At 40.2% G+C, this 16,976-nt stretch overlaps 1 protein-coding gene across 1 annotated transcript in view; it reads right to left on the bottom strand.

Annotated features, from left to right (window-relative positions):
* LOC117211016 (netrin-1-like) overlaps nucleotides 1-16,976 on the bottom strand; it is a 110,403-nt gene extending 93,427 nt beyond the window's left edge. Inside the window, exon 1 of the mRNA XM_033454568.1 lies at nucleotides 15,509-16,976. Coding sequence (XP_033310459.1) covers nucleotides 15,509-16,886 — 1,378 coding nt within the window. The 5' untranslated portion in view covers nucleotides 16,887-16,976. The remainder of the gene's footprint in view (nucleotides 1-15,508) is intronic.

A 16,976-nucleotide genomic window follows, 5' to 3' on the forward strand; every position in this document is an offset into this window, starting at 1 on the left:
AGAACTGTTAAATGTATCGTGTTTCTAGAAAGTATGTAGGTAATGGTACACATGAACTACAATGTCGGTTATTCCAAGAAACTTTACCGACATTCCACCAACAACTCATGCAAAAAAAAGAAACTCGCAGCATACTTCGTACTTTCACAGACTGATAAAACGTGTAACTATGTAGACTTAATAAAATTATAAAGCAACAAATTAAGAAAATATTAATATTTCGAATAACCATTAGTATATATTCGTATAATCGATTATAGTATGACCCGCGTATATATATGTATACCGTATACATTAGTACAGTTAGTAAGGTTGTCAGATTGTCAACAGCGAGGTTAGGCGCGCAATCTGAACTCACAGATCGCAAATAGCGATTTATTCATGCGAGAGGAACAAACAAATTCGATGACACTCCTACGGGCATGAGATCGTGCCGCTTTCTAAACCACGGAGCTTTATCTAAATCGACAGGGCGATATCGGGTCGTCCGTTGTCTCTCGATCGACTCACCTGGAACGCAGCTAGCGATTCCGATACTTTCTACCAGTCAGATGTACTATCTTCTCGACGTGTAATCTCGACACGGTTCGCTATAACAATCCCCTACTGCTTTGATGATAACAATATGATAAGACGGCTTTTTCATTGAATAATAAAACGCCAGAGGAATTTTTCAGATCAACGCCCGATACCGGCTCGAATACCGTTTGAGCATCGCGCGAAAACTTTTAAAATTCCTTCTATCTTCTGTGAAAGTGATTGAAAGATAGCACTGACACGCCAACGCTATTCCTTCTATTACGAAATTAAATGCTAGATAGAGAAGGATAAGCGCGAATTTACATACTTATTTCACCCTTAGTCTTACCATATCGTAGTAAAACAATTTAACAAATGACAAAGTAATAGTAATATCACAAAAAAAGAGACTCATTGTAAGATGTACATATTCGAACCTAGCTATCTATCTAATAATTATCAGGTACTTCAAATGTTTCTTATAACCTGATCTTAACGATTAGCCAAACAATCAAAATATTAGAACCAGCTCTTTAATCCCAAGGTCAAAACAGAGCTTTTGTCGATTTAAGAAATCATTAACGTTACAGACATTCACCCAATTCAGCCAATAATAGAATCACTCGAGCTTCGATCGATCGTTCCAATAGATCCAGAATTCCAAAAGCGTTTCGTGGCAATATTTGCCGTACCGGCCGTTAAATCAATCTATTTCACGAGGTCCATAAAACCAATGAAATCATTGATCTCATTTTGTTCGGAGATCAAACGAAACGCAATATTTATCTTGCTAAGAACTTGCGCTCTCGTGCGTTCCCCCTGATGAAGTAAAAATACCTATTATACAGGGTGGTTGGTAACTGGTGGTACAAGCGGAAAGGGGGTGATTCTACGCGAAAAAAGAAGTCGAAAATATAGAATAAAAATTTTTTTTTAATTTTTCCATCGAGACAACGATCTACAGTGAGATCCGTTATAACGAGACGTGACAAAGTGCACGCGTACCGAGCGAAAATTCAAAGTCGATTTTCTCGAAAACAAAGCCTCAAACGAAAAATTTTTATTCTATATTTTCGGCTTCTTTTTTCGCGTAAAATCACCCCCTTTCCGCTTGTACCACCAACTACCAACCACCCTGTATATATCGTAATTTTATTCACTACTCCAATTACGAATGAACGTTTGTAATATTCCATTACATTCAATTACAAAATCAAGATTTATATTAAAATTAATATAATGTGCACGTGTGTGTTACATACCGACACAGAAAGTAGTACTTTTACAAAATTACATATCATCGAATAAATTTTATGAAATATGTATATTTTATGGAAAAACTAAGGAACACCAGGCAAATGCCAATACAATTCGTGAAAGATACGTAGATAGAGAATAATAAAGTTAATAAAATAACAATCATCGTTGTTACTAAAAATTTTCTCTGATTATGTGAGCATTTTTATACTCTCGCGGTATATCATTACGAGTGTTAGGAAATAATCGCAAAAGAAAAAACGGAGATAGAAGATTGATTTATATGCCTGTTATATATCCGTAATAACAATAACCATGGCGAGAGCAATTCTCTGGTATACAGCGCGGATTAACCTTTCCTAGAGCGTGCCTATCTTTGTCGTCAGACGATGAACATCTCTGATAATAATGTGCCAACATTAGGGTTTCTCCGCAATTTCATCGGCCAATTATCTATACACCTGTTCTAGTAGTTAATTTTGGTATTCTGATCTTATCCAACTGGGTGGTATTTCGAAATTGCGAATTTTTACGTTCCTACTAGCGACTATTAACATCAGAATTACCGCTATAGATACAAATACAGGAAACAAAAAGCGCAATATGGATGTAAATAACAATTTTACCAGAAATATCGAAATAATAGCGTACATCTTTAAAACAGTTACGATATGAAACTTGGCAATTTCATAACTTTTAATCTTTTAAACAATGTCGTCTTGCAAATGTAAATAAATTTCGATTTTATAGCGTATACGCGATAGCAATGGACAGCAAATGTAACTCACTCAAAGTGGATATGCGTGTACGTAGGTATGTAAGTAGGTGATTATAAAACAAACAGATGAATTTTGTTTAACGAGTATAGATGTTCGTACGATGGAAAAGGTTAAATATAAACTTACAGTATCTTTGGAAAGAATGCGATGTTGGAAAAAGGAAAAGAAAAAAGGAAAAGGAAGGAAAAAGAAAAAAGGGCAAGATAGTCTGCATTAATGGGATATCTGTATTGTAACATAAACAGAAAATGCCGTTAAACCACGGATGGTAAGAGAGTTAAAAGCGACATGCAATTTCAAGATTGTGAAACTTGTCACGCCTCGGTAAGAGTTACACTACACGACGGGTAATGAAATTCTCGTGGAAACAAAGGTGGTTAAATGGGAAAGAGGAGAGATGGAGAAAGGCCAACGATGGGAAAGAAAAATGCGGGGAAAGAAAGACGAAGCAATGCCAAGCGAAGCAAAGCGAGGTAAAGCAAAACAAAAGCAAGGAATGGAAAGCGAAGTAAACCGACAGAAAAGTCGAGGCGCGGTGACGAGACAAGTTTCATCGAACGGTTTCTAAAAGGCGATGCCAACGAGAGGCCATTTAAGGGAATCCTGGGCAAAGGTGTCGGTGACCTCGTTGATCCTTCAACTGGTTTCAAACGTATCCGCGAAGGATCTTTTGTCGATTTTCGCTTTGCAAATCGCGACGAATGGTAACGAAGGAAAAAACGAGATCAGGGGCTCGTCTTCGTCGATAAGAGGGGCTGGAGAGACAGTTTAAAGTTTAAGGTGTGCAAAAATAAAGAAGAGGAAGGAACGAAGCACCAAGACACACGGCGCGGCGCGGCGCGGCGCGGCGAGACAAGGAGAAAAGAGAAAGGGTAAATCTGTGGATGTCGAGCGTGCACACCGCGCATGCGTGCGCACGGGTATGCGGTCGCCGTTTATTTCGGGATGAGCGCGAACTCCCTATCCTTCCCAAACGACTGCAACACCGCCTCGTTATTGTTGTTACTGTCGTTGACTCGGTACCGTTGCCTTGCCAACTTCCACCCGGTTAACGACATTCAAATTGCGTCCCTCTACCACCCTGTGTTTCACCGTTCCGTATAACCTTCTTCCCTTTTCCTATTATGTCTTTCGTAAGAGAGATCGGTCCGAAAGAAAAAAGTATCTCGTAAGTCGTAAGTAAATCGTAAGCTGTAAGCCGTGAGCGATAAATGCACCGCCACCCTCCGAAAGTACTTACCTCGAGCGACCCTCTTCTTCAGTCTCTTATCCTCGGCGGCATCGCCAATTCGATTCCAATTTTCTTACAACCACTAATCTTTACGATGGTAAACGCAAATAATTTACAATTCAGTTGACAAACGATTAAACAGACGCTAACTTGATTAAAATCTCATTTTACCTTAAACAAAAGAGTACACGAGTGGAAAAAAGCGCACAATGAGAAATATATCTTTCTATCGATACACTAGGTACTCGTTATCTGACGAACGAACTAAAATTCATCACGTACATAGTTATGTATATGTATATGTACATGTGTATACCTATACATAAATAATTTTATTCAAGCACGCGTAATCGTCTGGTATTATTGAAAAAACTGGTTACATTGGAAACGTTTATGGAACGTGTTTCTCTTGACCACGACGACATTGGCAGCCTATCTCGTTTTATCGAATTATCGTTGATTTGCGCGATACGCGGTCCGTTTCAGGTACAAGACGCGAGAAACAGGCCATTTTTAAAAGAAACGCGGGTATTTCTATTCGGGTAGGGAAAACGGGTAGAGCAAGCGATGTTGCACAATTTACGTACTATACAGCATCGGCAGCTACGACTAATATTTTAATATTTCGTTGCAAGCATACGTGCGTGCGTGTCTTTGGAGGGGCAAAATGGCGCGAAAACGGGAACAAAAGAGAATTCGGCAAGGCATAAAAATCGTTGCGCCCTTTCCATGTAGGCATGATAGGTTTGGCAAGGAGGCGACTATGGAACGAACTAGACGCCGTGCCACACCGCACCGCATCAGTCACAGCAGCGATAATAAGCGCGCGTAAATCGAGCTTAATTCGCGGAAGAAGTTGCAAAGTGGAGAGAAACAGCAGCTAAAAGCGATGCGAATCTTCGAGCGAGAATATCCGCAAATCGCGGAAGCACCTGTGCACCAAAGAAAACGTGTCCACCGAGTCGCAGAACAAGATCGTGAACGCGTCCGTATCCGCGTGTATGAGAATGCGTGCGCAGTGTGCAGTGTGCAGTGTGCAGTGTGCAGTGTGCAGTATGCATGCACACGCGTGTATACGTGCGTGTGGTAATGGTAATGCGTACGCGTAGACGGGAGAGAGAACGCGTGGTGCACTCTCGAGACACCGTGTTTCACGGCAGACCGCGTGGCAGCTCCTGGATTTATTTATACGTCTCGCGTACCTAGCTACATACATACATACATACATACATACGAACGAGCCTGTGGTTCGCGCCGCGTTCGGATAAACACCCTGCGCGTTGCGCCAACTATCGCCTGTATTTATGGACGTCCCAGCAACCTTTCGATTCGGGACGCAACTAACGCGAATTCAAATTTATGCTCACCTGGCTCACGCTCCAAGTCTCTCGAATTACCACCGGAGTTTCATCAACCCCTCGTTCGATCGTTCCATCATCTTTGACAAGCTACACCGACCGTAAGGCAAATGATAACGGAGTAGGATTACATGCTGATGCTGACTTTAGACGAGTTTACGTTCGTATTCGCTTCGATTCGTGAGTTATTATTCTTCCGGTGACAAGTAGAGCGGGCAAGATAGAGAGTAACCTCGAATCTAACCCAAACTGCGGCGATTATTTATGAGAAAAAGATACCTCGATCGAAAGTCGAGGACGAGACACTCAAACGGTAGATAAATAACATTTCTTACTCACTACCAGTCAAAATCAGTTCGTTATTTGTTCAACGCGATACTTTTAATGTCTTACGAAAGGAACGCACGCACTTCCTGATAACTATTCGCTTTCACACACGGGTGCTACCTACAGCTTCTTAAATCGTTTCACCTATCTAACAGGAAATAAACGGGACAACAGTTTCTCGTATCGATCTTGCTGTGCGATATTTTCACGACGAATTCTCAGAATCCTTGAAAGTTCTAGCATAATCGCAATCTCTTACATAACAGTTACGTAACAACACTCGTGTAAGACTTAAAGAATTTCGTAATTACATACCGTCGTAATTTCGAGACTGTCTGCATCTTCTCACGAACAACAGACTGCATGGCAGTATGTATCTGAATCTCTATCTTCTGCCAGAAAACACCTTTTTCTTTCTACATCGTATTGCATTGCGTTCAGAAATATCTTCCAAACGAAAATGTCGAAGATTTTTCTAACATACGTATCTGCCATGATCCTCGAGGACGAATCGCGAATCGAGAACATTTTACACGCATTTGCAATTTGCGATAGAAGCTTGAAATCGAAGCGCAACAGGACGTAGAATTCCATCTAAATTTATTGTTTCGATGATAATACCATTCATCGTAATGCTAACCGCTTGCTTCTCTCTGGCATTACCTTCAATAACGCAACTTGATGTATTTTAATATATGAAATCATATCCAAGAATTTTACTATTTCCTCCGATATCTTCCTCCTTTTTCAAGTATGGACGCTACATAGCTAAAAAATTGTCAGAAGAATTCTGTGATAGTTAATCCCGGTGTAAGCAATTTTGAATTTCTTCGAGAACGTTTAGAATCGAGCATCGTTTGTTCTTGTACCCAACATATGTTACTCTACTACAACTCATATGTTATTCGCGTCCCGTAGCATTCGACAGAACCTTCGCGACGGTCGTTTGCGTGGTCGACGACGTTTCTGAAATTGAAACCGTGTAAAAATTCAGCACCCGAATAGAAAGACTCGTGGAATTTCCAAGAGAGGAAATCGGAAGGGCGCGATTCGGTCTGGCGAGAAGACGAAAAAGGCGGGGCAAACGCGTGGTACGCGCGCGAAATTCACTACGGGGGTCGAGCATACTCTCCGTGAAGCTGATTTTCTCGTCTTGCGGTGTAAATCTCGAGCGCATATGCAATGTATGCGTAGGTATGCGCAACTCGATCGTACGTACGGTCTACGGTGTACAGCGTACAGTGTACAGTGTATAGTGTGCAGACACAAACGCGAAAATCGACGCGGTGAAAAGGCCTCTCGTGCGACCGATATATGTACATATTTCCTTTTCTCTTGGCCGCGGCTGTAGCCACGACTGCAGCCACGACTGCAGCCTCCACCAAACACGAATGCATCGTATACTCCGACAACCAGACCGGACCAAATTCAAATCGTTGAAAGTACACTTTGTGGTTCTACGACGAATAGCAACGATCCTGTTACGGTGAACTTGAATCGGACCCTTTGAAACTCTTAGCCAGACCAACGACTCGGTATCGGTTTGATAAAAATAATGTATCGAACAGGCTTTCGGTCATAAGGATCATGCATATCCAACCATTGATTTTCCGCTATGTACAAAATTACAGAGCCGTATCTCGTGTTTGTTTCAATTTTTATTCGTTCTATTCGTATTATTCATTTTACAAATAGTACCACTCTGAAGTTTATTATACCGCATGCATTTATTTAAGATCACGATAGCGAATTTTCCATCCATCTTCTCATCCAACCATCTTCTCTATGAAAAAACCTGTTTTAATCCTTCGTAAACGTAATTGTTTAACATGTATTTATCTTGCCTGTCACCCCAAAGGCAATCATCGTCACAGTTGTCTCATCGGTCTCGTCGTCGAAACATTTATATCTTAAAAGGGAAGTAAATATCTTCGAAACGAACTTACACACTCGCGTATACTACTGAAGCAACAGAAAAAATGAAAGAGAGATCGAGGGTGGAAAAGAAAAAGAAAGAAAGCAAGGGTGGGTGAAAGTGAGAGGGGAAGAAAGAACCATTCATCTGAAAGGTCGCGACGACTCCCATTCATGCAAAGCGCGTCGGCCTCGCATCGCAAGGAAGAATAATCGTTGTACGTTGTACGAGCGTCGCGTCGGCGTAAGACCACGGGGACCGGGCAAAGAATAACATTCGTGCGGTCCCGAAACGTGTCAGGAAAACAGGAGTACTTACAAGTGAAAACAATCCGTCATACGACTACCATTTTGATTTTGTCGAAAGTTATCTGTTATTTCTGCATACTTTTCGAATTATCTGTATCAACTTTGTTCGCTTAAACTTTTTAGCTGACCAATTTGCAAGCAACGTTGTTTCATCCAGTTATTAAACTTTGCTAACTGGTTGTTACAAATTTTATATTCTGAATCGTGTTACGTAGTACGATACGCGTTCGAATTACTCACAACGATAATATAATATATTAAAAACGTCTTTTACGCATGCGTGTATGTACGTACCTACTCATTATCACACAATTGAATCCTTTTTCTCATTTATAGTTTGCTTTAGTTGCAAACATCGTTTTCTCCGATAAAACATCCGATAAAAGTAAACTTGACTTTTACGAGTTATTTCGTTGCTTAGTCTAAGGACTAACGGCACGTAATGATTTATACGTACATAAAAATAATGAAATAATAAACAATATTCACGACATCTACTAATGCCACAAAACTCAAACTCGAACAATCAAGAGAAATGGAATTTCATTAGCTTGCCCCAAAAGTTCCTCTCGCTTTATAAGGAAATAATAGATGCACAACATTTTTTGTTCTATATTATTTTATTGAATTACGTATGATCCATTTTGTTCTATCGGAACAAACGGAACGGAAGAAACTTTTGAAACAATCATTAATATATGCATAAACCTAATACCTACCTTCGTATCCGTTTGTCACAAGTAAACCGTCGTAACTACTTCCAATGCTCAAAAAGAAGAAAAAAAGGGAAACAAGGGATTGGCGATAAGACGCAATGATGAATCCGCGTAGCAGTGAGAACGAGAACGAAATTCAAGAGGTGCTCGTAATTAAGTGGTCGGTTAAGGTGAAACGTAGCAAAGGAAATTCGAGACAATTTTCTCGCAGGAATTGAAAAAGTAGAATACTCGAGTATAGGAATGCTGCGATGGCGAAGAAATACTCGGCTGGTTTTTACAAGGAATCAACGCGCACCGGGTGCGTTCAAGTTTTCGAAAATCTCCATCAGAGAGGGGTAAACGTGCATGCTTTTTATGGAAACGACAACAACCTCGCCAGACGATGCCAACTACCGACGAAACTCACGAAACCCTCGAATCGCGGCAAGAAGTGTCCAATTTAAAATGTAAATTGCACCGGATATTTGGCATATCGCGGTGTGCGCTGCGAAATGGCTGCGAAATTAAAATGTAATTTAATTCGAACTCCCTTCCTTCGTTTCGTCACCCTGTTTTCTTCCTTGCCTCTCTTTCCTCTCGTTCCACTCTTTTTTTTTTTTTCATCTCTCGTCTCTGTCACGTATACACGTACTCTGTAGCTGAACGAAAGCCGTTTACGTTTACCTACACAGCGTACCACCTTCTTTATCGATTCCCCGTCTCTCGAACGGTATTTCGTCTCTTCTTTACAAGTGCATTTCACAACGACTACATATTACCCGTTCCACTACCACGAAACTAACTCGTTGTGTTCGCAGCGAAGGACTATGATTTCTGATTTCTCTATTCGTCACGCGACACAGAAACGATGCAACTTTTACCAAAGCTTATTATTAGAAAGCTTATCATTCTTGCCACTATTATCGTTAACCCCTGTCAGTCTTTACGTGCAAACGCCAAATTTTGCTACTTTAAGCATACTTAACGTATATATTTGCAACAAATTACGTATGCAGATATAATCTAATCGAATCTCAAAACATCTTTATATTTGCCTATATAAATATTTTGAAAAATCCGTATCCTTTACGAAAGATATACATCTACATTTAAAAGACCAACTACATACGTACGTAAATATACCTATTTCTATAAATATAAATACGTCTCCAAAATTTCACTTTATTCCATTATCATTACCTATTATAGAAATAGTTTCTCAATCAGTATGTGCAATCATAATAACGTTAGTTACAAATTCTTCGATTATTCAACATGCAGAAGGATGCGATGAATTTTCGGCAAAATTATATACCTATCGACTTGGAAAAATAAAATTCTATCAAGAAACTTAACGTTCTGCGCATATACTTGGAGATAGATTAAATATTCGTAAATAGTTGTTAACAAAAAATTGACCTACGCGATGCGAGGAAAAAAACGACGCGATCCAAGTTGTATTCCTACGGATGCCATAGGCAAGCACTCATAACCATCACCATAGCAACCGTTTAATTGGAAAAGGATCCCCGTAATAAAATCGTCGAGTGTTTCTGTCATTCACGTAATTGTTCACAGAAGGGCGCGACGAATTTCAGGCTAAGCCTCTTCGTCGTTTTCTTCTTTGACTGAAATTTCTGTTGGCAGGCAGGTACGTTTCTAGCTGAAACTGGTCGCAATCTGCTCTGTTTCTTTTACGTAATTCCATTCTTTTTCAATTGTCGAAGTTTAGTTTTCGATCATCTAGGAATCGATATACGTTAAATAAGATCGGATAGGTAATTGCACTCAAAAAAAGAATGTACCGATTTACACTCTGCAAGCACATATATACATACGCTTAATAAAAAACATACACAGAAACATACATGAATACCTATACGGAACATACCCTATTTAAGTATGCTCGTACAGATAAAAAATTCTACCAAATGTCCAAATTGGACAAATTGTGAATGTGAAATTTTAAATAAAAAAAAGAAAGTATGCTCGTGTCGTTTGATACCTTTTTCAATCTCTATCATCATTTCGGTGATATAGCTTCGTCAAATTGTACGAAACACTCTGTATTCGCTACAAAAACGTTCCTATTTTCTTTATAAATTACTAGTTACTACCTATCATTTACAATTTAATTATTTTACATTATATTATATCTTTTTACGTTGCAACATTTTGCATATAGTGTACCGTTTGCTACAAAATCTTGACAAATTCTCTATCGAATTGTTACACGTTAATGATTAACATCAGAATACGATTGTCCACTAACTACAACGAAAATACCCTGGGAGCGCAAAACGTTTTTAAAAGTATTACACGAGAGAACTATTAACTAGAAAAATTGCATATACTTAGCTATGTCACGAGTAAACGAGAAACGACACAGAGTGAAGAGCAGGAAAAAAGGCAAAGGAAAGCAAAAAGAAAGAAAGGTATAAAAGAGAAAGAAAGGAAAGGGAAAGAAAGGAAAAGGAAAGAATGAAAGAATAAAAAAAGAAGGAAAGCACGGAGCAAGAATTACGGTACATATGCATGTATATATAGATACGCGTATAACTACGCGTCGTATAAACATAAACGAACCCTTGAGAACATAATTCATTGCCGTAAATAGCAGTTACAGTTTACAGCGTTCCGTGTCACATTAACGGCAACACACCTAGGCCCCCCGAGATCTGTCTTTTTCCACCTTTATCCAACCGAAACCTTAGAAATCAATTTACAGGAAGATAGCAGAAGCGTGCATTGACATGAAATAAATCGAACGAAGAAAAGTGAAACCATGTTCCAAGTTAAACACTCCTATTAACCGAGGTCGTATTCGAAACGCGGAATTCCCTGTAGAAAATGCGAACGAAATCGTCACGCGAACTGAATAATTCACGACTGGTAAAAGATCGATTCCGAATCAAACGTTAAATGTACTAAGTCTATGAATGCTTAAACCAATCAATGTCAGATTATCTAGAATCTACGTTTTCGAACAGTGTCCAGATTTTAGCCGCCTGGTACAATCGAACCAATACCACCTATTAGTGAAAAATCTTACAAATCACCATAAACATAGTTACGAGTCACCGTTATATCTACTAATCAATTTTCTTGCATAGATATAACGGTAAATTTAGCAATAAACTTTCACGAGTAAATATTACAAATCGATCGATGAAAATTCATAAATCCTTAAGCGATCAATTTGGAAGAAAAAGTTCGTTTTCCAAGACTCTGCAAAAATTTTACGATATAAAGTTTGACAATTCATAAAATTGCGATCATTATGCAATGAACGCTTACAAAGCGTATTACTAATAATATCAATCATCTAACTTGAAATTTATAATCTGTCAATCTCTACTATATGCGTAATAGTGTTAGTGTCGATAAGATATTATGTGAGAAGATCTTGTTAGTAGAAATGAAACAAAGCAGTAACGTAAAGAACGATTATTGTAAAGTTGGTACAGTTTCACGATAATAAGAAACCATTAATTTAAAAAATTAGAGAACAGCTAAATTAACAGGCCTGCCTGAACAGCGAATACCGAACAGAAAAGGACCTGGAAATCTCATATTTCCACGAGACACGTACAAACGTACATACGTACATCGTAAAACACATACTGCCGCTTGTACTACTCAAACTGTAAACTCTAGCATATGTTACTTAAGCGCTTAAACGGCGTTAGCTTATGTTGCAAGAACAAAAAGGCGTGCAGCTAGGAAACATTGAAAAGAACTGGAATTACTTTATATTGCGCGTACATTTGCCAGAAAGGGCACAGACGCTGCATGTACAGGAGTAAAATTTACGGGCCTTATCCGTTTCCTGTTTCTTTTCTTTTTCTTTTTTTGCACCGATTCGTATATACTATATTACCAAAGCGCTGCTTGCCATAAGCATGACATTTATGAGTTCTGTCCTCAGTGTACCTCATACCTCATAATATATTGTTCATATTTTATACATTTGTACATACTTATATACATATAGGCATACCTATACATATAATACATACCTCTACAGAGGAGAATGCACAATGTAATTCATTATATTGTATTAAAACTATCAAATTATAGATATTTTTTTTAGCATAGCGTTTATTTGTTGTACTATTTTCTTTTATTTGTCGTATCTTTATATCTAATATTAATGAAGAGTCTAGCGAAAACTTCTAGGACACGTCTCTATAGTAACATATAATACATTTTGAATTGTACATTCGCTGCACTGGTTTTCTCTTTTTAAAATGTTACGAATGAGATTAAGTGGAAATAACTACGATCGTTTAAATAAGTTTTAAGAAGTTTCAAAAAGTGAAGTACCTGAAATACCTGTCAAATTTTTTCATATCTTTTTAATTAAGAACGACATGCAACAATTTTCCAAAATTATCGTTTTTCGCGACATGAAATCCTCTATGATAAAAATTTTACTTCATTTTCTCTACGAGTGCCCAATATCTATAGGTGTATCTATGTATAATCACAGAATTTGTTATACAAATGTACTTGATCGAATAACGATAATTAGTTTTAGCACGAACCAAACAGTTTCATTGGTTCTTAAGAGTGTCTCAATTATTGCAATTACAAGGTACGACCAGGGATTCCGTTTCGTTCTCATTTATACATTTTCACTGGAATCGACAAATGGGAAATTTCATTTGGAGATATTTCACTGAGAATTGCCAATTACATGGTATTACGTACTTACCAACATAAATTGGTCAGATCGAATCAGACTTCTGCCAGTAATAATTGGTATTAACAAATCAAATCTATTTTCATCAAGCTATTAGAAACTCTCAATCTGTCTACTTTATTAGTAAGCAGATACATATCTACTACGAGGCGACATATGGATAACGTTAACGTTTTTAATATTTTTAATATTTCTCTACGAAATACATATAAAATTGATAAAAAAGAAGGCAAAGAAACGAAGTAACAGCACTTTTCATTTTTTTAATAGATAGATATTCAAACTATAAAAGGTATAAACAATAAAGAGGTGGTGAAATAATTTTTTAAAATGTGGATTACTTGAAAGATCTTGAATAATTTTCAAAATAATAATATATCCTGTGAAAGTAGTGACCGATTAATCTGTTACTTGAAATCGAAATGTTTCGAAAGTCGTCGTTCCCATTTCGCAACACTTGCGCATCTATCGATTGTATGTATTAACACTTTTTCAAAATAGAAAGTGACATAGAATAAAATGAAAAGGTATTTTTAGAATCGAAAAACCGTGACTCTAAACGTATTTTTTCAAAAGTTGCACAACATTTCAAGACATTTCATTGTACGTATTTCCAACGAAAAATTCACCGCTTTACAAACAGGTACATAGTTGATCATAGTTGACATTTGTCGACATCTAATCTTTAAAAAAAGAATGCTACAACACTAATGTCGCGATATTGCGTAGCCGGTGCGGATCGCGGTTGTCGCGCGAAGAGGGCGTCCTTTATCGATTCGAAACGATTTTAGAGGGTGGTTTGCCCCTGACGTTTTTGATTTGAGCATACATCCTCGATCCGAGTCTCGAGGCAACGCTTCGCCGCTTCGAATTAAGGGGTGAACCGAAAGGAGTGCCCCCACGCCCTACCCCTAGGGTCGACTCACGGACAAAACAGAGAAAGGGAGTAAGAGATGGCATCACGAAGAGTGAAACGGAACACGGAGAATCGGGATACGAGTACGAGAATCGAGAATGGAAGATGCGGAACGAAGGATAGAGGAACCAGTCACCGAAACGAAACGAGAAACGAACTCTTCGTCGTGTTCATTTTCTATCGTTTTAAGCGGTGCGTGACCAAATAATCATCCCGAGTAGTCAATATATACAAATAAAATTTTCTATCGTTCGATATACGTACGTGTATATATACGTACCTATATAAAGTATTAAAGATAGAAAAGACTCTTATAGTTTTCATTTTAAAGTATATAAAAGTATATAAAGTATATAAAGTATACTTTTAATTTGAAGACTTCTAAAGACTTTTAATTTTGCACACATACACACGGGCACACGTACGAGGCGTAAAAAAGATTTCTACTTTCGGAATCAACCGTGTATCGGCTGCTGTAACAGTTGAAAATCTGAGATCAGCGTTAATTACTCATCTTAATATGCTTGAAAAGCCTAAGGAAGGTTATACCTATACACTTACTCGTACATCAACGAAAAATAGACAAATAAATGGTGCAAATTGCTTCGACCTTTCAGAAATATGAATACGTTCTATTTCTAAAGACACAGATGTCTTTTCGATGTTTTGTCGTGTCTCTTCTCTCATCTTAAATAGAAATCGGATCTCTTATAGGTCATAGGTATGTACGCGACTTTGCGACATCGGAATTTGTTCGGCAGGAAAATATTTTGAATGAAATAGAACCGAGATTGAAAGTATTCGTAATCCCATAGGTACAGATGAAAATGTTCATTTTGTCGGAATATGGACACCCTTTACATTTGAAACTACGTCCTTTCGATTGTGGATTATGGGCAATACGGGACGATTTACAGCCAGAGCTTCGAGAGAACGCGCAACTCGTCAAAATATCTATATGTTACTCGCAATCAGAAATACTTATAAGAAATGTACACGATAAATACCGTAACAAGATATAGGATACTACATATACCACGGAGTACAACACCCGGACGAAACGAGATATCGCAACCACGCATACGCGTCGTATAAATAAAATAAATTGAAAATTAGTTAAACGATCACACAACGACCCAACTCGATCGTAAATCGTGAAAAATCGCTATGAATGAACATCGGAAGCACCTTACGTGCGTGTAAATCTAAACTATTTGGAACTATTTCGAGGAAAGCCGCGGTAATCTTTAAGCGTGGCTCGTGCACGGGCACGGGAATACTAAGTGTTAAGCACACACGTGTTACGTGGAAACGGCGGAGGATCGACGGAAAAGGTACCGGCACGGCACGGCGCGTCGCACGTTGGAACCGTTCTAGAAAACACTCAGTTCCAAGTAATCGAAGAAGCTTGAAATTCGATTCGATTCGAATCGAGAGACTCGAATTAGAGATTGGAGATAGTCGAGGGCAGCTTGTAACGAACAGAGAGACTAACCTTTGCATTCGTTGGCATCTCTGGCAGTGGCTCGTGCCCATGGTCGATCGAAGTGGAACGGGCGACACCTCTCGCAGTCTCTGCCGGCGGTGTTGTGCCTACACTCGCAGGCGACCTCGCCGTCCTTGCCTTGGATGCACCTTGCCGCGTGGCCGTTGCACTTACACCTGCCGCCGACGGCGAAATCCGAGACCGCGTAATGATGAGCCAGCGTGCTGGACCCATGATTGCTGGCGAGGGTGCTGCTCGTACTGGTCGAGACGGTGACCGCCGCCGCCGCCGCCGCCGCCGCCGCCGCTGCAAACTCGCTCTCATCGTCATCAACCGCGTCGTTCGATTGCATCTCTTGCGGCGCGATAACCTGGTGTACCGAGGGCAAAGCGGTCGCCAATGAATCGAGCAAACCAGCACGAGCGGGGCTCTTCTGTTGATTCTTCAACCTCTCTTCTCTCTCCCTCTCGCGTTTCGCCAACTCCTCGAGGCCGAGGCCATGATCGCGGTCGTGATCGTCGCCAGTTCCACCTAGTTGCAAGACTTGTTCCTGCGACGGCTGCTGGGGCATGTGAAGCCGATTGAAGACGACGCGAACATCGGTCGCGGTAACCCAATCCTGAAGAACCGGCGAGTTATCAAAGTCGGAAGCCGACGGCCGGCCCTCCAGGGTGCTGAACGCGATCCTGCCGACGGGCGCGAGACCGTTACCACCGGTATATCGATGACTGTCGGTGCATCTGGCCTCTTGCTCGTTCGCCTTTGTGATGGTGGCGCGATTCGGTCTGCCGTATACTCGCCGACACTGAGACGAATAGAACTGGAACGGTTGCCACGTCTTCCCGTAGTCCATCGATTTGTAAATCGCGATCGAGTCCGGCTTGGCCGCTTTTGGACAGAATTGCAGGCTAACGTAGGTCAGTTCGTATTTCTTTCCTAGAGAGAGGGTCAAGGTCACATTGTCTGGCGGTGCGGAGAAACTCTGGGAGGTGACAAGAGGCTCGCTTCGCCAGCAGGTCACGTTGTTGGGGTTGCTCACATCCGTGAGGTAGCTCGCAGGAAATCGACGTCGCGGCGTGCTGTCGTCGCAGATGTGGCACTGACCTATACCCGTGCTACCACCCGGCTGTTCGATCACGTCGCAGTACCTCGTGGGCCCGCCGCTTCCACAGGTCGACGAAGCCTCCACCGCCGCTCCAAATGCCGCGTTCACAAAATTCGGGATGCATCGACGCGGTCTGTCCTCGTCGTAGCACGGGTCCGACGGATGTTGTTGGCTCGGGAATGTCTTCGCGTAGATCTCGCTACCCGCCAATGCGTTCCCGCAATCGAACAGAATCACTCCGCAGACGATTCCCAACAATCGTGCCTTTGCTCCACTCTTCATCTTCGTTGAGTTTGTTCGCGCGCGATACGACTTCTCTCTCTCTCTCTTACTCTCTCTTACTCTCTCTTACACGCCTCCTTCCCTTCTCTT

The sequence above is a fragment of the Bombus bifarius genome, unplaced genomic scaffold (genome assembly GCF_011952205.1).
Source record: "Bombus bifarius isolate JDL3187 unplaced genomic scaffold, Bbif_JDL3187 scf7180000008214, whole genome shotgun sequence".
Lineage (NCBI taxonomy): Eukaryota > Metazoa > Arthropoda > Insecta > Hymenoptera > Apidae > Bombus > Bombus bifarius.